The following is a 24,963-nucleotide window of genomic DNA, read 5'->3' as shown; positions in this document are numbered from 1 at the left end:
AGTGTTGAGGCAGAGGCATTTATGCTTTAAATTAATAAGTGCAATGATTATCCAGCTAAAGTTGAACTGATGGTTTTATTATTTAATTATTCTGAGGGGAAAAATGAATGCACACACTTAAGTTAATATCTATTCATTCGGAAATGTGTAAACAGTTGTAATTATGCAAATTTGATAAAGATATAATCAAAAGTCAAGAGAGATTGTACAGTCTCCAAGTGTGCTCTTCACCAAATGAGCAATCTTAGGATTAAGACCACTTTGCCTACGTGCCTCGTATTGACCACAAATAACTGTTTCAAAATGGTCATCTATTAATTTTCCTTGGGAACTGATTTTTCTTATGGCCATTTTATAGTTATGTTGGTATTACCAAATTTTCATTTCCATTTCTATTAAAAGTTTAACTTTACACTTAGCTTGGCAATGCAAAGAAATAACTAGCTTGATTTCTTTACAATCTGGCTGCCTAAATCCATTAGTAAAACATCAGATCTTTCCCAAATGTTTTGTGCATAAGGAGGACATAATATTCCTTAAAGACTACTTTCTATTAGTGCATTCTTTTCTGTAGTGTGCAAAAAGACTCCTCAAAATATGTAGAGCACTTTTCTTAAGGTGTCAGGTTTTTTTCTTTTCCAATCTTCCATGTCCACCATGGGGAGCGTCAGCCACAGAAATTAAGGCCTGGATTCCTTCCAGTCAGCACAACATTCCCGGACTGCTTCTCTTCAACTACAGCAAGTACAGGCTTCAAACTGGTCAGATTCACATTAAGATTATGCAGAGAAAAACAATGGGAAAATTAACTTGCTGATCTCCTTTCCAAATGTAACGTACCGCAAAGTAAAATATACACTTTTTCATTTAATAATGTACATAAAAGCCTTTGTTAAAATGTCAATAACAAGTTTTATTTACAAAGTAATCGTCCTATCACATCACATTTGGGGTTACATGTATCACATCACTGTTGTACGCTGGTAGCATGGCTATTTGAAAGATTATAATTTATGATCCCACTATTACTCAGTGGGATTTTTGCAATAAGGTACTTAATGAGACAAAATGGAAAAAGGAGAATTAAATTAAAATGCACGACTAATATTTATCTACTACAGACATAATATTTCTCAGTTGTGAACTAATTACCATGCTTGGAAAAATGCTAGCATGCTCATAAATATTTTGGTTCTGTTGGGATACAAAATCTGATTTCACAAACTTTGAAAAGGCCCATTTTGGCCGGGCACAGTGGCTCAGGCCTGTAATCCCAGCACTTTGGGAGGCCAAGGCGGGCGGATCATGAGGTCAGGAGATCGAGACCATCCTGGCTAACACGATGAAACCCATCTTTACTAAAAATACAAAAAAATTAGCCAGGCGTGGTGGCAGGAGCCTGTAGTCCCAGCTCCTTGGGAGGCTGAGGCAGGACAATGGCGTGAACCTGGGAGGCGGAGCTTGCAGTGAGCCGAGACCGCGCCACTGCACTCCAGCCTGGGCAACAGAGCGAGACCCTGTCTCGAAAAAAAAAAAGAAAAGAAAAGAAAAGAAAAGGCACATTTTGTGACACCACCTAAGCATTTCCCTGAGAACATAAAGAAGGTTATTAACATAATGAACCATTTCAGCCTTGAAAACAGTATTCACTGAGGAGATACCTCAGAGGTAAGGACTTCCTTAGGACAGTAAGAAAAATCTATGAGTTCTTAAGTGGAAGAAAAGAAACAACTACGAAAGCAGGACCAGCTCAGAACTCCTCCTGAGGACGAGATGAGGTATGACAGGATTGTCCCTGTCCCAAAATATTGCTATCCTTCTATAAGCTGCTGGAATGTTTCTTCTTGCCATTCTCCCCTTCTCTGTGAATGAGAATCAGTGGGTTATGAGGCATTCTCTAAAAATGCAGGTGCAGCAGTCGTGGGAATGGCAGTCGGCCCAATGCAGGTGTAAAAGGAATTTCAGATGTGGAGAAGAAAATCACAAGGCATTGTTTCTGTGATGAAGTGTGATCTGCTTTCTTCTCAGCACCACATGACATCAGCTGTACTTAGAGAACTGACTAATGGGAGGAGAAGGGTGGGTGACTCTGGAATATAAGAACCTCAGGAGGGAGGATGGAGCCCAGTGGGAAGGCTCGCAGTTGGGAGAGGTGAACAAAACTCCCAGGAGTGTACCTGGATCTCAAGGGCATTAGGAGGTGAAAATGAGTGGAAAAATTAAAAGGAGAAAGACCTTGTTCTTAGGAAAAGGGGTGGAAAGTTGCACTGTCCTTCCTCCAAACTGCTCACACTACCCTGTCTCAGAGACCCAAAACTCAGGCAGGCACCTTCAGTATCACAGGTTAGGTGTATCAGAGTTGAACCTGTTGAGGGAGGCTTGGCCTGGGAACTCAATCACCAATTCATGGTATTGTTTCTGTGGAAAAGTGTCTCAAAGTCTGCTTGTAAGCCACTTGTTTGAAACATGATAAAGAATCCCTTCATAAGATTATTTACCTGTGGGCAATTTTGGAAGTGCAATCTCAGTTTTAGACTATAGTCACTATGCTCTGAATCTCCAAATATATTGTACAATATTAAAAAAAAAAAAGAGCCTTTTATAAGGAAAAAAATGCCCAACATTTGTGTCACCATGACCAAACTTTTATATTATATATTCAGATATAGGAATATTTCCTATTAATATTTACTGTTTAAATGATATTTAGGCATTGCAGAATAGCTCTTTCTGACATAGAGCAAATCTAATAACCTATCACTTCAAATACTCTATATGCAAGTACTTTATATCAATCTAAAGATACAATCAAGAGGTAATGCTTTAAGGCTACATATGAAGGCTACCTTGGTTATTGAAAATGTGTATAAGCAACAAAAACACTTTTGCAAAATGTAGTAGAAACAAATCATTATTGCCATCTTAGAAAGAAAAGCTATTGCACACCAACTAGACATTTAAGATGGTATCCTAAAACTTATTGCTATTGTTCTGTTAGGACAGATAATTGCTCAAAACTGCCCATTTTAAAACATCAAGAAATTCTCTCATTTTTGTTATCTTTTCAGGCAAGGCAACATCACAATAAAAACTTTTAAAGTTAAAAGTGAAATTTATTATAATACAATAAATGCAAGTGTCATTATTAAAAATGCTGGTTAAAATTATAAAGTATCTAAATAATTTTTCTAATATAAATATTGGAAATAACAACTTTAACAATTCTATATGTACACAGGACACTGAAAACATAAAATCATGCACAAGGCCAAAAAATAATGTTGCACATTAACCCTTTAGTTATGACTTTCTATTTTCCAGTCCCAGCATCATACCCACTAATTACTCAGATCACAAGCCTTTTGAATGTATTTCAGTTTCATACTTAAACAATACTTAAAGACTATTGGTTGTATTCTGATCAAATGGTTCTCCTTCCCATATTTCCCTTTCTCAATAGATCTTAGACAAAAAGGTGAGCAGGGAAAACTGTGATTACAGGATCCAACATGACATGTATACCCAGTGATTTATTTAAGGGTGGCATAAAGTTACATAGAAAAGACCTACAGGACGGAAGACAGTAAGTACATCAACGTGTAGGGAAATTAAGCAGTTCACCCACTGCGTGCTTACATGGCTCCTCTATCTCTTCAGGAAGAAGCCAGAGCTGTAGAGAAGTCAGGACAAACCAGAACTGTTGAGGAGTAGGGGTGGAGGGCAGAGGGAAGGAGCTGGGGAGAAGTGCCAGATTATAAAGGAAACGTAAAAGAGTTACCTATCTATTCTCCCCCTCCTGCTAACGCAGGGGCTGGCTCCAGCCCAGCCTCCCTGCCCGCATCTCTGTGGACCTCCTCCCCCAGCATTGTCTTTCAGATGAAAAGATACACCTGTTCCCCACTGAGAAGTTTTTTTGGGGGGAGGGAGTACGTTTTGTTTTTTATTTTGATTATATGTTGACAAATTATTGTATATATTTATAGGGTACAATACAGTGTTATGATTTTTGAATATAAGGTGGAATGATTACACTAACATATTACCTCAAATATTTAACTTTTTTATGAGGACATTAGAAATCTACTCTTAGCAATATTGAAATACACATTCAATTATTCCTATATTTAGTATGCTGTGCAAGTGATCTTTAAAAAAAATCACACTTATTCCTCCTAACTGAGGCTTTGTACCCTTTGACTGTCTCCCAATTCTGAGAACACTTTCCATGAATTTGAGGAACAGCCTGAATATTATAGGCTTGAACATCTGAACTTGTCCTCAGCATGAAAGCAGGTGAGACTTTTTTTTTTTTTTTTAACAAAATAAGCAGGTAACACCCACAGAGGTTAAGTGGTTTAGCCACTGGAAAGATAAGGAAGTTGGGTGTGATGTTTACTTCTCTATGACGATGCTTCTCAAACTTTCATGTGCATACAACTCCTTTGGATCTCATCAAAATGCCCTGGGTCCAGAGTGGGGCTTCAGATTCTGCATTTCTAATAAGGCCCTAGGAAATGTTGAGGCTCTTGGTCTGTGGGCCACACTTTGAATAGCATGGACTACAACACAAAGAGGGATCCACCCCGGCCTTCCTGGGCCATGAGAGACCTGCTTCAGTGTTATCTGCCTCTCCAAGCACATCCCCAAGCAAAAGGTTTAGATGCACTGCATAAGGTGGCAGCTGTCTACAAGACTGGGTTAATATATTTTCTGAGAGCACCATGACTACATGAACAGCCAAACAAGTAACATAATTTGAGTAACATAATCTAAATTTGACAGGTCTATTTGCTGAGAATAAAACTCATCTTTTACTTATGAAGTCTTCCTTAAAGTGAACATGATATAAAGGTATTAAAAAACCCAGCATATTAAATTTCATAGTAAAATGCCACATGTGCACATGTATACAGACAGTATGAGTTCTAAGAAATTCAATGCACTGTAATCAGAATAAAGTGCTACCACTGCTCCCAGCTAAAATCATCTCCTCTTCCAAATATAAGGAAAAACCCTTGAATTGTAAGGAAAATGACTGCATTGCCTGCCAACACAAGGCCACAGGCTCCCCATTTGATCTGAAAGACAAGAAAAGAAGGATTAAATCCTTACTTCCTTCATATTGTACTCTTTGCAATCCCTATTATTTTCCGCATTAGAAACATCCAATGAAATATTACACAAAGCTGCTAAAAGGCTTAATAATGTTAACAGGAGACAACGAACTGTTCAGAAATGAGTCTAATTACTTCTGTGATGCTTGTTAATTAAGTCTAGTATCATCCTTAATATGTTCCCAATTAGACATATTTCTCTACTTGTTTTTAATTGACAATGATTGCCTTAAGTAAAACTCAAGTGGTAAGATTATAAATAGTGCAATTACAATATTGGGTACTGAAAGTTCTGCACACATCGACTTCTTTCATGGAAAATAAAAATTGTAGAGTTATGAATTTGTTTGTTTCTTTTCTAGGCAAGAAAAGACTTTAAATAATAGTCTTCATACAACTGAAAACTGCTTTCCAGCTTGGTAGATGGTTTGTAGATGGTTTTACAGAAGCACATTTGGGGATGAGAGTACCCTCTAGTGGGCATTTTTTGTTTTACTTTAACCAATAGAAACGTCAATGAAAGTTTCTTCACAAAACATGATGGCAGCATTGAAAGGAAAAAATACAAATATTTACTGCAGCGCTTAAGAAGGCTGGTGTAAAGCACAAGAAGAATAAAGTCATGACAATCTTGTTGTATTCAAAACCCTTCAATCTTTCCCCATGATCTAGACAAAGATCAAAGTGGCATGGGGTTCAAGACCATTGCTAATCAGGTTTCACAACCCTTCCAGCCTTAATCTCAACAACCTTCTTTTAGCTCTACCACACTGGACTCTTCCTTATTCCATATATTGCATTCTTACACTTGAATGTCATTCCATACAACAGCCATCCTACCTTAATACAAATGCTATTTATCGTTAGAGGCCCATATCAAATGCCAGCTGGAATTTCTCTCTTCTTGGTGCCCCTATGGCATTCTGATCATGCTTCAACCGTCTCACATAGTACACTTACAGTATACTTACGCAGCAAGCTAGTTTCTGTGTTCCTTAGGAGCAGAGACAGTACCTATTTCTTATTTCTGGTGTTTTACAAATAGTAGTTGTTCCAAAGATATTTATTGAATAAACAAGATGTGGGCTTATCTGATATTCAATGCCTCAAATAAGAGTTTCATAAAATTAAAATAGAATATAATTGGAGGGAATAAAATCAAATAGTAGGAAAGACAGTGAACATCAAATAATTGAATAAATTATACCTACAATGCATACTTTGAAGACAAAAAGAAAGCTTTTGTCTTGGAAGTGAAGATGTCAACTTATTCACTGCATTTTCTGGAAGCTACATAGTTGTCCCTCAACATATACCTATTATACTGAGTTGAGAGTTGAGTCCATGATCCCATTTGCAGAAGAATTTGAAATATCTTCATCTTGCAACTAGAAAAGTCCTGCTAGCATAGTATCTACGGATCACTGTAAGATTTAAGAGGCAGGAATTTAAGAACAATTCCAGAGAATAGCTTAAAGTAGAAAAAGCAAGAAATCATATCGTCTGGCTAAAAGTTGTAAGAGAAATAAAGAAAGCACTCTGAAAGCATGGCCGAGCTACTGATAGGCAGGTCTAAAGTAGAGGAACAGAGCAACTAAAAATACACGGCCTTGAGTATAAAGCCTAAGTAATGAACATGAAATGGAGGTCCCAGACACAGGCCTCTGAAGTAAACTCAGCAACAGTTGGGCAAAACAATAGAAAATAAAACTTACCACAGCCACACGAGCAAGAATAACAGGAAATCCAAAGGCAGAAACAACAATTCCAGTAGTGAAGAAATATGCCAGTTCCCGACAGGCACTACTGGTTGCATCTGAGTCATAGGTGACTCTTTTGGCAATGAAATGGGGGATGGGGGAGATGGCGTGGAAAATCAGGACGAATAAGGGCCAGTAAACGCTGTCAGTTGGACCCAGGCAAAATCCAAAAAGAAAAATAACAGTTACATTTTAAATGACAGACATACTACTATTTCAAAATCATTGCTATTTTAAATGTTTAGGTCAAAAAATTAATTGTGTATATTAGAACATAAGATGATTTCTACCAGGGATAGATAAGTAGTGACAATTTTAAAATTACTATGTAGGTAGCTTATATTGTGTTAAGAAATCACTATATAATACATACCCTAGAAACTTTACTGTTTTCTGTACCACTGAGCCACAATTTCTTTAGAGACAAAATTTTAACTTGGTCATTTCTGCCTTCCTTACAGAACATAGTAGAGTGTCTTGCAAAAGCTTAGCTCGGTAAAGATCTTTTGAGTGCACGCATGCTTGAAACCTTTTAAGAGCTTAGAATAAATCCCAAATTCCTTGCCCTAGACTACAAAGCCTTTATGGTCTGGTATTATCCACTTCTTCCACTCATTTTGTACTCTTTTCCCTTCATTTGCTTAATCTGTAGCCACACCAGCCTTCTTTCTGTTCCCTGAACACTCTGAGCTCATAGCTGTTATCCTGGGGCCTTTGCGCTACCTGTGCCCGCTGCTTGCAATGTCCTTCCCCATGATCTTCTCATTGGCTGACTCCTTCATACCATGTGATCTAAACTGACAGATTCCTTTCTAAAAGCGGAACTTTCCCTGGCCATCTATTCTAAAGTACCCCAGGTCACCCTCGAACATACTACCCTCTTTGAACTTTCTGCACAGCACTTCTTCCCATCTGATACATTAGTCTTGGTCAAAAGCCATTTATCTCCAGGGCCTAAAATGATGTACTCCATTTATACTTGTTAAATGAATAAAATAATAAATAAATTTTAAGTACGGAAGGCATGAAAATAAGTATGCTCACTAGTGAAAACCTTAGATGTACTCTAATCTTCATTATAAGAGGTCACAATTAACAATGTAATGTAAAAACAAAACAAAACTGTTTTCCTCCCAAATTTCAACATTTTGTAATTATAAAAAAAAATTGCCATCTGGTTTCCAACAGTATTTTCTCTATCAATACTTCAAAAATCATCTTTTTTTCTCCATCAGACATTTGTTATGCTTCATTTCTTAAGAAAAAAAAAGTCTCTGCTCACTTTTATATATACACTACAATAATTCATATCACCACAATACTGTGATCACACAGATACACCCAGACAGCACCTACACGCAGGTGTTAGGATGAAGCCACACTAATGAAAGCCTCCCATTCCAGCCACAGATCTAGGTAACCAAAAGGCAAGAAGGGAATGTGTCCTTCAAGAGGACTCAGGATGGAAACAGTGGATTTGGACCTCTGATTTTAAACTAGAGGGATGATAGTATGTTTCAGGAATCACCAAACAATATTGTGGGAAGTAGCCCTTAGACATTCTCTACTTCAAAGCCCTTCTTTGAACAGTGAGAAAGGAGACACAGAGAAAGGAAGGGGTTTGGAATAGAAATAGCTGTCACCTGACATATCCACAGCCAAGAACTCTTAATTTTTCCTGGAATACAGTGACAGTTTTGTGAAAAACAATCTGATTCTATGTTTCCATTCATAGTAAGCCACCAATATCCAACTAAGAGAAATATTAATGTACAAGAAACCTTGTTTATATATAAAATGTAAATATTAAATATATACAATTCAGGAAACGCGTAGACCGGGGTTGGCCAACTTTTCCTGTAAAGGGCCAAAGAGTAAATAATGAGGATCTGCCAGCCATAAAGACTATCTCAACTACTTAACTCTGCCAAAGATCATTGGCAGAGCAATGCAAAAGCAGCCAAAGATAATTCATAAACAAATGAGCATGGCTGTATTTCAATAAAATCTTTATTACAAAAACAGGTAGCAGGTTATATGTGGCAGTTTGCTGACTTCCAATATAGATGATAATCCTGGTTCACTATCAAGATACAGCTTTGGGAGGCCAAGGCGGGAGGATGACTTGAGGCCAGGAGTTCAAGACCAGCCTGAGCAACACAGAGAGACTCCGTCTCTACAAAAACTTTTTAAAAAAATCAGCTGGGTGTTGTGGCATCTCTAAAAAACAAAAAAATTAAAATAAAGATAGAAAACAAACTTATTTGTAGTAGCGGTAATGAGTCATTTTCTTACCTTACAAAGACACAGCGTATCACAGAGAATTCAAACTCCTAGATTGACAGTTGGTTGTGGAATAGTGGAAAAACGTTTGGCCAAGAGCGTCAGAACATGAGCTCCATTTCCATGTCTCCCATTTTAATTTTTTTTCTACTTTTTTATTTAAGAGACGGAGTCTCGCTCTGTCGCCCAGGCTGGACTGCGTGGTGTGATCACAGCTCACTGCAGCCTCCAACCCCTGGGCCCAACCAACCTTCCCACCTCAGCCTCCCAACCCTGCTACAGGCATCATGCCTGGCTAATTTTATTTTAGTTTTTTGTAGAATGGGGTCTCACTTTGTTGCCCAGACTGGTCTCAAACTCCTGGCTTCAAGCAATCCTCCTACCGCTGTCTTCCAAAGTGCTGGGATTATAGGCATGAGCCACCACGCCCGGCCTCTGTCACTTATTGCTGTGCAATCTGGGTAAGTAACTACTCTGGGCTTTGGTTTCCCAGCAAGAAATGAGGATAATAATACCTTATTACCTTCCTAAAGCTAGAATAAAGTAATTGCTGTGAAGGCTCTACACAAACATAAGTGACTCCTTATATTTGGATGGATTTGAATTCATCACTGTCATAACAACTCACTTCAATTGGTCTCACTTAACCACATCATCATCTTCTTTGTTTTGGAGACAAAGTCTCATTCTGTCGCCAGGCTGGAGTGCAGTGGCACCATCTCGGCTCCCTACAACCTCCACCTCCTAGGTTCAAGCAATTCTCCTGCCTCAGCCTTCTAAGTAGCTGGGACTACAGGCGTGTGCCACCACGCCCAGCTAATTTTTTGTATTTTTAGTAGAGACGGGGTTTCACCATGTTGCCTAGGATGGTCTCGATCTCTTGACCTCGTGATCTGCCTGCCTCAGCCTCCCAAAGTGCTGGGATTTCAGGCATGAGCCACAGCGCCCGACCTAATCACATCGTCTTCTATCTGGTTGTTCAAGCCAATCACGTGCGAGACATCTAAGAACTCTCTCTCCTTGTTGAATCTTGACATCGACGAACAAAAACCTGTTGGTTGGTTTGGTTTCCTAACTCACTCTCCTTTTCTTTCCATTCGTACTGACCCAGCCCTCAATTTTGCTTGATTTATGACAGAAGTCCCTTACTATTCTCCCTGACTGCAGTCTCAGCACTTTCCTATCTAGTTTCACATTATGGCCAGAATGACATTATAACATAACACCCTCCTCCAAACCCATTCTCAAGATATTTTCCCAGCTCCTATTGTCTGATGTGTAAAATGGAACCTCCTCTACACGGCAGGCATATAGAGCCCTAAGTGCTGACTTTTACACTCTTGACTAACTCTTCTTTTGCCACTCCAACTACAATTTATGCTGTACCATAATGTACCATGTGTGGTTTCCTGAAAAGGCTATATACGCTTTCATGTTTCTGGGCCTTGGCATGCAGCTTTCCTGGTGCCTAAAGTGCTTTTTCCCTAGAGATCTGTATGACCTGCTTCCTGATTTTCTTGACATTTCTTCTCACTTTGTACTTCCTCTGAGAGGCCCTCCCTGACCACTGTCTTCCCAGCTTCTATGCTCTTCATCTTTTGTACCACTTCTACCTCTGACAGTATGCATACTTTTGTTGTTTACTGTCCGTCTCCCCCACCGAAACACAAACTCTGAGAGAGCAAGACCTTTGTTTTCTTATGTCTTAATCCCTAGTTCCCATAACAGTGGCTAGCACATGGGAAGCATTCAACCAACAATGGTTGAATAAAAAAATGTGTAGAATGTTCCCTCTGCCTGGAATGTCCTCCCCTGACTCATCACCCTGAGAAACTCTTATTTATCTACCAAGTCTTGGCTTAGATACAACCTCTGCCATGCAGCCTTCCCTGACTGTCCCACTGAAACTCAGGTGCACTTTATCTGAGCTCCAGCATACTTGGCTGGCATCTCCACTGCAGCTGCCATCCTACTGACTAGACTGTTTGTCTCTCACTCACAACTAGAACTTTACCTCTTTGAGGACAGGACTGTGTCTCTTCATTTGTGTGTCCCCAGCTAGTCCAGAGTAGGTGTTAAACAAATGCTTATGGAATGAATACATCAATTTTTAACAGAGCCCTCTGCAAAAGTATACCTGACCCACAAAGGGACTGTGTTCATAATCCGGGCTCCACTAACTCACTGGTTAGAACTTCGTGCTAAATGGACCAAACTCTCTAACACCCATACTAACAGTGACAAAGACACAGAAAGAGGAATAGTTCTTTTTGAAATGATAACTTACCCATAATCCTCTAAGGCACATCCCAGCATAAGAAAAGTCAGCCCAATAGCCCCACTGAAGGATAATGCCACAAGAGCTGTGAAAAATAAAGCCGAGAGTTAAAGTTCCCACAGTAGAGGTTGTCAGGCACTAGAGGGTTTGGGGAAACGGGGAGTGACTTCTAATAGGTCCAGAGTTTCTTTGGGGGGATGATTAAATTTTCTGGAATTAGATAGTAGTGATGGCTGCATAACCTTCTGAATATACTAAAAACCATGAAATCTTACACTTTAAAAATGTTAATTTTATGGTATGTGAATCATTTATCAATAAAACCATTTACTAAAATAAAAAAGAAAGAAAAAAAGGTCCCAAATGCAAGCAAATGTAGCAATTTACTCATTTTATTGAGGTTACATTTGACCCCTGTTACAGACTGCATTATGTGTGTCCCTTTCAAATTCGTATGTTGAAACCTTCCCGGCTCCATCCCTCTCACCATAAGATGCTATTAGGAGGTGGGCCTTTGGGAGATAATTAGGTTCAGATGAGGTCATGAGGGTGGGGTCTTCACGATGGGATGAGTGCCCTTATAAGAAAAGAGAAAGTAGAGCACATGCTCTCTCTGTCTTTCTCTCTCTCTGTTCTCCAATGTGAGAGCAGAAAGCAGGCCTGCAAACCAGGAAGCCGGCTCTCACCAGACACCAGATCTGACCGCACCACAATTTTGGACTTCTCAGTCTTCAGAACTGTGGAAACTAAATGTTTGTTGTTTAAGCCACTCAGTCTACAATATATTTCTTATAGTAGCCCAAACTGATTAAGACAATGACCCATGTCTGCCACCTTAAAATCATAAGGTATACAAAGGTCTCAAGTAATTCCAGTACCTAACCCCTATCCAATGTATGAATTCCCTCTATATTTGTCACCAGACAGCAGCCAGTCGGTCCACACAACTCCAGTGAAGGAAAACTCACTACCACCCAAGACAGGTCATTGAATTCCAACAGCTTCTAAATGTTGAAAGCCCTCCTTCTTTAAATTATATCCAGAACTGCCTCCCTGTAATATACACCTTTGATCATTTTGCCTCCCCAAACACAGTACTTCAAGTATTTGAAGATTGTTTTCATGTCTTTGTAGGAAACAATTCCCAACTAGTGTCCACTGAATAAAATATTTATTCCCTGTATCTATGGGACACTAGTCTCTGCGGGAGTAGGAACGTATTTGCCCTTGTGCTGCTGAGTGAGAAACAGAGTATCAAGGTTGTTAAAAAATCTTGAGCTCTGAGTCACAAATAGGAGTCAAATCTTTTTTTTTTTTTTTTTTTTTTTTTTATTATACTTTAGGGTTTTAGGGTACATGTGCACAATGTGCAGGTTTGTTACATATGTATCCATGTGCCATGTTGATTTCCTGCACCCATTAACTCGTCATTTAGCATTAGGTGTATCTCCTAATGCTGTCCCTCCCCCCTCCCCCCACCCCACAACAGTCCCCGGAGTGTGATGTTCCCCTTCCTGTGTCCATGAGTTCTCATTGTTCAATTCCCACCTATGAGAGAGAACATGCGGTGTTTGGTTTTTTGTCCTTGTGATAGTTTACTGAGAATGATGTTTTCCAGTTTCATCCATGTCCCTACAAAGGACACGAACTCATCATTTTTTATGGCTGCATAGTATTCCATGGTGTATATGTGCCACATTTTCTTAATCCAGTCTATCGTTGTTGGACATTTGGGTTGGTTCCAACTCTTTGCTATTGTGAATAGTGCCGCAATAAACATACTGCCACCATCTGGTCTTATGACCTTGGGTAGAGGCTAAACCTCTGAACCTGACTTCTCACCTATAAAATGGAAATAATGGTGCCATTTTATTGAGCTTATGGGAATTAAATGAGATAATCTATGTAAAGTGCTTGGCAAAAGGAGGTAGTCAAATAAATGCTGACTGACTCAGGTATCTACTCATTTTAGCAATGTTCTTTGATAAAGGTAGAAATCAAAAGCATAGGAGACTATCTTATCCAAATTTTCTTCTGAAAAAAGTCCATAATACTCATAATTAGTATTAAACTAATTAATTAAGCTAATGAACATTTTTGATTACTTCCTTTTACTTGAGAGAAGATTTAGAGAGACTCTTTAATAGGAAGGTGCCAAAGTGCTTTTTAAAAAACATCTGAAAGTATACAGATGTTAAGGGACAAAGTAACACTGTCAATTTTAACATATCTTTTTACATTTCCACTCTTTAATGGAAAATGCCCAGGTGTGGATGGAAAGCAAATACCACATACTTTTTCATTACAGATGATCTTTTCCTAGCGGGCTTTGCTCCTCTGCTCTGTGCCTGACCATGGGCAGTACCCCCTCCTCCATGAGGCCTGTCAAAGCTAGGAACTGCAGACCTCTTCCTTCTGTTTTGATACCAGTTTCTCAAGGTTCACAATCATCTTTCTGTTTGATTCTTTCTGGTCTTTTTTTTCCCTCTTTTTTCAGGAATCACATCCTCTGCATCTCTTAAAGTTGGAGTTGACCAAAAATCCAACCCCATCTCTCTTTTCACTCCACACACTCCTGCTGAAAACTTATGTTCAACCCAAAGCTCCTAGCACCACAAGGGCCCAGCCGCAACTGATGCTCCAGCCCAGAGTAGGTCCTAAAGAACTCGGCCTGTACTTCCACCTCTAGTCTGGACTTCTCTGCCTTGACCGCCAACAAGAACCTCAAATTCAACGTGTGTAACACGTGTAAAACCGAATCACTATCCCTACGCTTTAAAGGTCCTATCTTAGAGGACTGACACCATGATTGCATTCCACCTTCCAATGAATCAGTAAGTCAAGGTGACTCAATCTCCCAGACTTCTTAAACTCTCTGCTACAGCCCTGGTGCAGGCCCTTAACCTCTCATTCCTGCCTCTGTGACTCTTCTAATCCATCCTCTACACAGCAGACAGTGATCTTTCAACTATATATATCACTGCTGCTATCCCTTTGCAGTTGCTTCCACAGCCTACAAGTTGTTCTGGCATGGAGGCTCACCATGGCCTGACTCACTCCTAACTGCCTGTCCAGTTTCAACCCTCACCACTAACTTCTGGACTTACTAATGTAGCTTAAGTACCTGAAGAGAAGAAGGCATGTTTGTTTCATGAGCCCTGCCCCATGTCACGTGCTGTCCTCCCCACTTGGGATATACTCCACCTTCACTCCATGCCTTGCCAAGTGACGCCGTATTGATCCCTTCAGATTCGGTTCAAGCATCGCCTCTTCTGTGAAAACAGTCCTCTCTCTGCAGCAGGGGAAATTAATCCCACCTGTATCAGTTTCCTAGGGCTGCCGTTACAAAGTACCACAAACTGGATGGCTGAGAACAATAGAAATTTATCTTCTGACAGTTCTGGAGGCTTGGACTTCTGAAATCAAGGTGTCAGCAGCGCCACCACACTCCCTCTAAAGGCTGTAGGGAAGCACCCTTCCTTGCCTCTTCCTAACATTCAGCGGTTGCCAGCATGGTTGCCAACAATCTTTGGTGCTCCTGGCTTTGTAGCTGCATCACTCCAATTTCTGTCTCCGTCTTCACATGGTATTCTCCCTGTATGTCTCTATGTCTAAATTCCCCTCTTCTTATAAGGACACCAGTCATTGGATTAGGGCCCACCTTAAACCAGTATCATTTTAACTTGATTATATTTGCAAAGACACCACTTCCAAATAAGATCACATTCACAGGTACTAGGGAATTAGAGCTTGAACATATCTTTTTGGAGGACAAAATCCAACCCACCATCTGTTCTCCCACCGCATCTGAGCACACCATAAACACTGACATAGTAATATAATTATTTCCAGCTCTGTCATCCACCAATAACTTCTCATTTATCTTTGTATCCTAAGTCACTGGCATACAGTAGTTCCTCAATAAAAGTTGAAGAATCTGTAAAATGCTTCCTTCCCTTAGTCCTTTTCCATTTCAGACTTCCTTTTTTTTCACTACATCACAATTTTCTAACACATTCACACATAAACGTGATCACGGTTTGGTAGTTTCTGATCATGTGTGGTACTGAGACACTACTTTTCATCTGTTTTTGGCATTGGCTTCAAATGGATATATAACACAGTCGACACTCTCCAAGTAAACCATGTTTACTAAACTGATATTAAGTATAAAAGTCAGCCAGAAATAATGATAAAATGTCTGCTGCTAACAGCTCACACACTCGGATAAATTCATAGTGAACAGAGGCGTACTCATATATACTATCTACATGTTTATAGCAGATGTTAACTGGGGACATCTTTGGGTGCAAACTTCAAGGATGATATAAACGCCAATATAAAAACAAGTCATGCTACTCTATCCGACAGACTAGAAATGGAATGTTTTCCTACCAAAATACAGGAAGCCTTGCAAAAAACCTTTTCCGTCTCACATTGCTCTGAAGCCATACAGATAAGGGACGCGGTGTTTTTACCAACTGCCCCATGCAAAAAATACATACTACACAAACACTACTTGCTTCTCTGTCCATAGACGAACAGAGAAAACACCGAAGAAAACACTATTAAAATTACACGTAATCTACTCTCCACGACTGCGAGAAACACCGTCTTTCTGGGTGCTTTCCATCGACACCTGCCCGCGGTCAACTCTGCCCAGTTGGAAAAATCATTAGGAAAAAGAGGACTAAGTTTCCCAATGCTAAGAACGCTGGAGACAAACGGTCCTTTGTAGCAAATAGGAAACTGCGGAGGGGCAGAAAACCAGAAGAAAGGCGTTAGGGTGGACACGTCAAGAAGTGGAAACCTTGTTTAAAAACTCAGGAGGGGTGGAGGGCGCCGCTCTCGCCGAGGGCTCCGCCTGGGGAGGGGTCTGGTGCCGCCACTGGAGAGCAGGAAGGCCAGCGGCCTTGCAAAAAGGGCCGAGGCTCCCCCGAAACGCCGGTCCACCCACACCCCAAGGGACGAAGGGAGCGGGCGATCGCCTCCCGACCCGGAGAGGCGGGAAGGGTGGTGAGACCGTTCCTCAGCGGCGCGCGGAAGGCGCAGCCCCTGGCTAGACCAGAACGGAGGTGGCAACCCCACCGCACGACGAGCGAGCCGGGGACCGCGATGTACCTTTAACGCCCGCCATGTCTCCCGAGCTGGGGCCGCGGCTGCTTCCGGCTTCCTGACACGGCCCGGGCAGCCTGCCCAAGCCAGACCGGGAGTCGCCCCGCGGATCCCGAGCCCGCCCCGGCTACGCAGAGCCCCGCCCCCGCCGGTGCAGAACTCCGACCTTAGCTCGCAAAATACGCCGCGCCTGCTGGTCCAGACCCCGCCCGCACCACTCAGAGCCCCGCCCCCGCCGGTGCAGAACCCCGCCCCCAGCTCGCAGAGGCCGCGCCTGCTAGTTCAGACCCCGCCTCGCTACTCAGAGCCCCGCCCCTGACGGTACGGAGCTCCTCCCCTAGCTCGCGGAGGCAGCGCCTGCGGCTCCAGACTTCGCTACCGCTACTCAGAGCCCCGCCCCTGACAGTGCAGAGCTCCTCCCCTAGCTCGCGGAGGCCGCCCCTGCTGGTCCCGCCCAAGCCCTCACCGGCCCAGAATTCCGCCCCCAACTCTCAGAGGCCGCCCCTGCCGGTCCCGACCCCGCCCCCGCCACCCAGAACTCCGCTCCTGCCAGTCTAGAACTCCGCCCCTGCCAGTCTAGAACTCCGCCCCCAGCTCGCAGAGTCCAGCTCCAGCCCTAAGCTCCCACCTGGCCCCACAAAGCTTTCCCAGAGTAACCCCAACTCAGTGCCCTGGGCCCTCCTTCTAGATCCTGAGCCCTCCGGGTAATCCTCAAGCCCGTTCAATGTGGGCTGGGACCTTGGCTCCGCCCCGACCGCGGGCCCAGAGTCTCTCCTGGGCCGCTCAGAACGCAGTGCACGCAGCGGGGGATCCTCCCTGAGCCTTCCTGAGAAGAGATGTAGAAAGTGGGGAGAGGGAGGAGAGGGAAGGAGGGGAAAAGTTGCAATCGATGGGAGAGGGACACCGACTCACTAACCAGTGTTAGTGTTCCCTGAGCTCCCAGGTGCGTGCTAGTGTGCGAGTGTGTGCCTGTCTGCCTTCACGTGACTGTGGCAGAGGAGGGGCGGGGTACCAGAGGACAGGCCCCTTAGGAAACACACCTCTTTAAGAACTTGATATTTGCATAGGTTTGCTTTGCTTAATAGCAACGCTTTACTGAAACTAGCGGGGTTTTTCTTTACTCCCTGGTTTATTTGTAGAGACGAAGACCATATAAGCTTTTGTGTCCGAAGTTTTCATGAACCTTAAAAAAAAAAAAAAGCTATTATTTTTGTGCCTTGGGACCTCAAAGTTTGCAGGTAACCGAGGCCAGTTTTGAGATCTCTGAGAGCCATTGTGTACTTATCTTATTCACAGGAATGGAGAGTTCTGTTTTGGCAAAAGCAATCTAGAAGGTTATTGAAACAGTCTGGTCCAAATGCTTCATCTTACATTTAAGGAAAGAGGTGCAGAAAGGATAGGACTTGCCTGTCACACAGCTCTTTGGAGGAGGTTGGATTCTGGGCCACTTCCCCTCATTCTAGCTGAGATCCACTCTACCTGACGGTGCGGTCCCTCTTCTCTTGCTTTTTCTCAGTTTTCAAAAGGACTGAAAGACAAAGGAATCTGTGGAAACCTAGCTTCCCCTGGCTACCTGAGAAGTATAAATTCTCACCAGCATCACGTTTTAAGATCCTTGCTCAGTTTACTTTTTCAAAATCGCACATTGAGCGTGTTATTGTTTCAAGAAATGTCTAGTTGTTGATTCAGTGGAGTATTTTTCTAGCTGTCAGTTTATTTTTCTAGCTCCTCTCATTTCTCCTCATAGATGGATGGCACACTCACTGAAAACAGCATTGTAATGCCTGACTCACTGCAGATGCTTGGAGATCCAATACTACACAGCACTTTTTACTTTGGAGCCTTCAATCTACTCAAGAGCATTGGCAGTGTATGCCACTTTGGTTTAAGGAATATTTTGAGCTGAAGGCAATTAGGAAGAAGTAAATAGGTACAAGCTACTAGAAAAGCACTCTGCCCTCCATTTGCCAAAAAGCAGGATATAAATTTACGAAGGTGTATCTCCTGCCTGCTCTACCAGGAAGGACAAAGATTAATCACCAGAGACAATTTTAGACCCCTGTCAGCCTGGAGACAACACAAGAAAAATCTACGTGATAGACTTTAGTATTTAGCCTTTATCTGCAACTAGTCTCCCATATATTTGTCTTCAGACAATTTGCTGCCCCTAGAGACTCAAGGTCCTTTATCTTGTCATTTCTTTAAAAATTTATTGTTCCTTGGCTAATATGCTATATAAGCCCAAGTTCTAACCAAACCTTTGAGTTGCTCATCTCTGAGTATTCCCATATGTTACCTATATGAACAACGCACGTGTTGATAAACTTGCTTTACTTTTGTTCATCCGTCTTTGGCTGGTCTAATGCACAAGGCCCCAGCTGGAGAACCTAAGATAGGTAGAGGAAAAAGATTCTTCCACCCCTACAAGAGCTTGGTTCCCTATCATATTATTTCTAATACCTGTTAGAGCACTCAAGGGAACCTGCGTATCAGACAAGCCCTGGAAGTCTGTGGTTTTTAGCTCTCTTCCTGTAGTGCTAAGCTACTCTCATGGGGAAGATATTCTATGAGGTTAAATTTCCCTCATTCCCCCTTCCATTTCCAACCACCCACTCTGTCTCCAGAGAGCCTAAATAGGGTTTGCGGGAGCCTTCCACGTCAGCCTGACTCCAGTCCCACAGAAGATAAGTGATTTTAGAGAAAACTGATAACACGTCAGAGGCAGAATTTGGTTTGAGCACCCTAAGCTCAGGAGTAAGATACTGGGAGGTGGTATGAAGGAAAAAGTTGAGGTGTTTGCCCCAGGGTAATGTCTGGAATTTAAAAAACGCTGGGACAGTGTTTGTCTTGAACAAGTTTTCTGCCCACGCCAGCTGTCCTTTCCAGGTTACCAATCACCTTAAAGAGAAAGTTAGCTATTTTGCCATAGGCTTTAACCATCTGAAAAAAATCTGCTTTTCTTTTGCCTGATGTTGCACTGAAAAAAACTGTTCTTCTACTTACTCCTTCCACATTTTCTCAAGAATAAAAGAATCATCAAAAACAGAAAGTAAAACCCTAAAAACCAAATCCTTATCCCCAACTTGCCATTGATATGTTACTTGTAAGATGTGTGACCTCTGTCATGCTGCCTAGGACTACAGTGGACTTACTGGGATGAATTTTAATATTCTCTCCTTGCATTCAGTAATCTCGCATGATGAGCTAGGTTTTATTGTCTCTATCTTACAGATAGGAAAACAAGCTCCCAGTAACCAGTGAATAGGGAAGCTGAGATCAAGTCCCAAACTGTTCAACTCTAAAGTCAGATGGTCAGCACTTGCGCTGTTCCCCACAGTAGATCTTATACACCAAGAAGCAAGAATTCTTGTAGTAATTAGAAGTAACAGTAACCCCTTATGCTTCACAGGGCATCAAATCCATTCACTGACTGAATTTTCTCCAACATATCTATTAGCGTCTTGCATACAGTATACACCAAATGTTGGCTGAATTAACAAATATTAAGAAGTTGACCATACACATTATCATCTCTCCCTACCCTCAGAAAAAAAAAAATGTAGCCTCAAGCTCCAGCGCTCGGTAAATTCCTCCATGCTTTAGCTTCCTGAGGTAAGATTTACAAAACCCTGTCTCTCTGAATCTTTGGGAGAATTAAGTGAGAAAAAAATATATATAAAACACATATATCTATATAGTAACACCTAGGGCAGTGCACACAAGATAAATGCCAGGATGTTATATCTACACTGGGGCAGGCTTGCAAGTCAGTGCATAAGTTAAATGCAAGAATGATGCAACACTAATTGAAATCCGTAAATGTTGGTTTTCCTTCTTAATGCTCAGTCACTACTTCTCTTTACATAGCTATTTCCTTTACAGAAACTACAATGCAAACCTCTTTGCCATTTTATGTACACAGATCTCTGTAAACCCCAGGAGATAAGGAATAAGGACCAAGGTAAAAGTAATTTTGGGTTGCCTTCTCCTACTTGTGTCACTCCCTAGAATATGAGGTTTCCATGTAATTCCAGCTCCAATATCCACTTACAGTGATATACTTTGTCTTATTTACTATCAGTAACAATAACAATAATTACTATTTAGTGAGTACCCACTTGTTAAGAGTGTATATACACAGTTCTCCATTCCTCCATTGCAGGGTTGTTAGAATTCTATTTTACAGGTAATAAAATTAAGACTCAGAGAGTTCAAGAAACTTGTCCAATATAAGAGTCTGTAAGGCTCGGCACAGTGGCTCACGCCTGTAATCCCAGCACTTTGGGAGGCTGAGGCTGGAGGATCACTTGAGGCCAACAGTTCAAGACCATCCTGGGCAACACAGCAAGACCCCGTCTCAGAAAAAAAAACAAAAAAACAGGCATGGTGGCTCTCACCTGCAGTCCTAGCTACTCAAGAGGGCTGAGGCGAGAGGATCACTTGAGCTCAGGAGTTAGAGGTTGCAGAGAGCTGTGACAGACCCACTGCATTTCAGCCTAGGTGACAGAGCAAGACTCTCTTAAAAAAAAAAAAAAAAAAGTCTATAAATGGAAAAACTAGGATTTCAACCCAGTCTTTTAATCTCAAACCAACATGTATCACTACTCCCAAAAACCATGATTTATCTTTAGAATAATCAAAATCTGCTACTTGAGCCAGCTTCCCTGATAGATGTTTCCAGCAGGGAGACTGTTGCTGCAATAACTATTTCTGGAATTCAGCTTTTTTCTTTTGTTGTTGTTGTTGTTGTTTTAGTGAGGCAGAGGTGAACTATTCCTGCAGTTACTGCATTACCAGGCTGATGTGTGGAATGGGTGGGGGAAACTCCTGTTCCATCTCCCCGCTCCAAAAAATCCATTTAAAATATTGTACATGGATAGAAGACATATCAGATGTTAAACTGATAAAATTAGATGCTACATTTATTTTAGCCAAAAGGCCAAAAAGCAATTGGAATTCAACTTTTTTGCTCATTCCCTACACAGATTGTGTTTCACTCACGGCATTAAAATTCAACTTGAACATTCTTCCACACGTAGATAGCACAGTGATGGGTCAAATGCTTTTGAATTACAGCATTTATTTCCAAAGAACTAAAATATCTGAGACTTTGTTCCTATGATAAAGTCCCAGACTTCCAGGTTCAATCCTTTTGCCTCAACATACAGATTCATTTTTTTGAAAATCTTTTGATTTTCTGGCTAGGAGACCAGGATTTCTATGCTAATTCTTTTTGAAACATATATCGTGTAGCATAATCAAAATCATGTGTGCGTGCATGCGTGTGTGTATGTGTGTGTGTGTGTGTGTGCTGGGGCAGGAGTGATTAAGTATAAATGCAGAAATCCTGTCAGATTACATTTTGGTGCATGCTTTTTGTATTCTCTCCTCATAACTTTCCTTAAAAGTAAATCATGTCAGAAGGTGGCATTCAAGCTCGTCATCGTATTCCTACAAGTACCCAAATAACTTAGATTTCTACGAATATTTTTGAACCTTTTAATATACATTACAAATATTTTAGACCAATCACATTTTGTTGTAACATATTTACAAAACAAAAAATATATTACAATAAATATGATGAAACAGTGAATCTGATCAACAACAAGCTTTGTCACAACCAGTTATTTAAAAGGAATGCAAAAACCTGCTGGTCTGCATATATTAAGAGTTTTGAGATAAATAGGGGTCCAGAATTATAATATATCCGGAAAACATGTGGGGGGAAATCCCCAAATTTCAGTTAAGTAAGATTCTTTCTCATTGCTAATTACATAATGTTTAATGATGTTTTAAACTGTGAACATTGATGAATTATCCAAACATGATACAAAGCTAATGTAGTTCTATCATTTCAAAATACGTGACATCCACAGAATATCCTTTTAATTGTTATCATTATATACTGTAGTTCACACAATATCTACAAATGTGAATGAGGAAAAAAACAGGTCACAGCAACATGTCTCACATTCCAATTTTAAATAAGACAAGCACATACTGGATCAAACATTATTTTATAATACATTAATAAATAACACCTAGTTTGTTATGGTTACTTTGAGCAGTTTATAACTGTATATTTAAAAAGAGGACATTTTCTTCGAGTTTCACATTGTCAGTAAAAGGTAAAATAAATAATGAACTTTAACAAACAAACAAACAAAAAAACAAAACAAAAGAGAGAAAGCGATCTATGTAGAACCTAAAGTATTTTTGACATGCCGCTTTTCTGGTATAGCTTGCCACAAGAAAGTTAAAACAAAAACAAAAAATGATTGTCTTTTCAAAACAACTTTTAAAAGCTTTTCACAATATTGAGCATGAACCTTTGAAGATTAGCATGAAAATCTTTTTGCCCGTCTGCTTTGTGCATATATATTGTATGTATAATGCACATTGTATATGTGCACACAAAAGAGATTTACTCACCCCTTAAAATGAGAACCAGCCAACACACTGATCTGAATCCAGCCAGTCTGAGATCTGGAAGGCTTTCATTCTTGCTTTGCTTTCACAAATGTCCCTGTATGAATGTTGTTCCTGTGGATCCCCAACTACTTTTAAACAATAAAGCCCACTGTAATAATCCAATGGGTCTAGATTTGCCTTGTGGGGAGGTGGGACCTGGTTCCTCAGAGCAGATACTGACAAGCCATCTGACTGGGTCTGCAGGTGAGTGCCGCTCTCTCACTGTGATCATGCCATTCTCTTAACTCCTATTCAGTGTTGCCTTCTATTCTCTTACCACAACCACTCACAAACCTAGAGAACACTGAGTCCATACTAGATATTGGTCCTGATAAATTGTGAACAGGCCGAACTACTTTACCACCTGTTTCCAGCTAAGAATGTTTTCTTGGCTAAACAAAAGAAGAGCATTAAGCCTTACAGCAAAATTAGATGTTTCATTTAAACCAGGTTTAGAGTTGTTGTAGTAGTAAGACTTTTTATTTAATTAATCACAGTTTTCTAAAGGGAAAGAAGGGTAGCAGCCCACCTTCCTAACCAGGAATAAAGATTTCGACATCTTCAGAGTCCCTATTTTCTTTAGCCAGCATTTTCATTCATTTTTAGCTTAGTCAGAAAGTTGGTGGTAATCACTGGACTGTAGTTTAATCACTGGACTATTATCACTCCCCACAATTCAAGTTCCTTTATATTTGTTAGTCCTCTTGACCAAAAGACATTTACAGTATTATCCTAAAAGCCTTAGTAAATTTTTACTTAAAAAAAAATACCTGGTGGTTTTGTTCTTGGAGTCTGCATAAAGCCACGCTCAAATTATATCTTTCCAAGAAAAATCTAGAAACCATTAAACCATCATATAACTCTATTATCATAACTTTTGCTCATTAATCCTATTCTCAGACAATGTGATGGGTGTTATGCCTTCATGGGTGGTGGCCTCTGTTTTCCATTTCCCTAGGTAGAATGCTCAGTAGGCTCCCAAAGGGCAGGGTGGAATGCGGTGGTTCTGCAAGGTCCTCTCACTGGAAGTTCCTCTCATGCTTTGGATCTTTTATGGTGGGAACTTTGAGAAACCAAACATCCACATTCCTTATCAATGAGAAATTAATTCATGAGTAACTTAACGGTTTAGTACTGAAAACGTGTTACTGGAGTTTTTGGTTCATCTGCGAAAACCTCAGAATTGTGACGCACACTAAGCATTAGCACAGGTCTGCTGCAGAGATGGAAAAGCTCATAAATTAATATAAGGGCTTTTGGCCTTGGTTTTCAAATTCAGACCAGGCATCATTGAGCTCCATGAAAATCATCTTTGCATATTGTTCATAGGGTTGCCCAGTAGCCTGTAGAGAAAACAAAAACACACATTAGATACCACAAACCAAAATTTTATTAATATTAAATTTTTCACTGCCAATATATGGGCTCTAAGTAATGGAAATGTTTTTCTATTTGGCCATTTCTCCTTTTCAGCTTAATCTACTATATCTGACCCAAATTACTATAACCTCCCCATAATGCCCTCCCCCTAGAAATGCACAAGGGTAGTAGTAATCCATCAAGAAGCAGACAACAGAGAGCTTGTCAGGCAGCACAAGATGTATCTCTGTTCTCCAGAAGTATCTGCCAAATGACAAAGGTTCATGACAGCCCATCTCCATTGACTGTTTTTAACTCCCATTTTCCCATTTCTAAAAAGTTCTTTGAGAGTCATAATGGGGCATACAGTTTGTGGATTTTTCTGGGCTCATTTCTCCTTCTCTTTTGATTCATCAAAATTCAAGCACTACCACTGCTTCTCATTAATTCTTCTTTTCAGACTAGTACAAAAAAAATGTGGAGAGATGAAAATCAAATGCATCAAATTCAAGCCTGTGTTCCCAAGTGGCACTTCGATCATAGCTTCATGTCATATGACTGGTATAGTCTATGTGACAGC

At 40.8% G+C, this 24,963-nt stretch overlaps 3 protein-coding genes and 1 non-coding gene across 10 annotated transcripts in view; all 4 read right to left on the bottom strand.

Annotated features, from left to right (window-relative positions):
- LEPR (leptin receptor) overlaps positions 1-16,645 on the bottom strand; it is a 211,436-nt gene extending 194,791 nt beyond the window's left edge. Inside the window, exons 1-2 of the mRNA XM_003265191.3 lie at positions 16,557-16,645; positions 11,445-11,520 (exon numbers count right to left, since the gene is read on the bottom strand). The gene's annotated coding sequence lies outside the window, so the exon portion shown is untranslated. The remainder of the gene's footprint in view (positions 1-11,444; positions 11,521-16,556) is intronic.
- LEPROT lies at positions 893-16,852 on the bottom strand. Of its 2 annotated transcripts, XM_012506582.2 has the most exons (4): positions 16,557-16,727; positions 11,445-11,520; positions 6,830-7,016; positions 893-5,078 (listed from the first exon to the last, which is right to left on the bottom strand). In XM_012506582.2, the coding sequence occupies exons 1-4, from the start codon at positions 16,570-16,572 to the stop codon at positions 4,962-4,964; spliced, it is 396 nt and encodes a 131-aa protein (XP_012362036.1). In that variant the 5' UTR covers positions 16,573-16,727; the 3' UTR covers positions 893-4,961. The 2 variants fall into 2 exon arrangements, with proteins under 2 accessions (XP_012362036.1, XP_003265241.1); XM_003265193.1 differs by lacking the exons at positions 893-5,078; positions 6,830-7,016 and adding an exon at positions 8,867-9,094 and having other exon boundaries at positions 16,557-16,852.
- Positions 16,853-21,310: 4,458 nt separating this feature from the next.
- LOC115835350 lies at positions 21,311-21,501 on the bottom strand. Its single transcript, XR_004030332.1, has one exon. It is a non-coding gene; the product is annotated as a U2 spliceosomal RNA (small nuclear RNA).
- DNAJC6 (DnaJ heat shock protein family (Hsp40) member C6) overlaps positions 21,446-24,963 on the bottom strand; it is a 161,813-nt gene continuing 158,295 nt past the window's right edge. For 3 of the 6 annotated variants that reach the window (XM_030812963.1, XM_030812964.1, XM_030812965.1), the window contains one exon: positions 23,764-24,367. In XM_030812963.1, coding sequence (XP_030668823.1) covers positions 24,266-24,367 — 102 coding nt within the window. In that variant the 3' untranslated portion in view covers positions 23,764-24,265. Of the gene's footprint in view, positions 24,368-24,963 lie in introns of all 6 variants that reach the window. The other 3 variants (XM_012506581.2, XM_003265187.4, XM_003265188.4) reach the window with 2 other exon arrangements.

The sequence above is a fragment of the Nomascus leucogenys genome, chromosome 5 (assembly GCF_006542625.1).
Source record: "Nomascus leucogenys isolate Asia chromosome 5, Asia_NLE_v1, whole genome shotgun sequence".
NCBI classification, from domain to species: Eukaryota; Metazoa; Chordata; class Mammalia; order Primates; family Hylobatidae; genus Nomascus; species Nomascus leucogenys.
The sequence above is the reverse complement of the archived record's forward strand: the minus strand, read 5'-3'. Positions and strand labels throughout refer to the sequence as shown.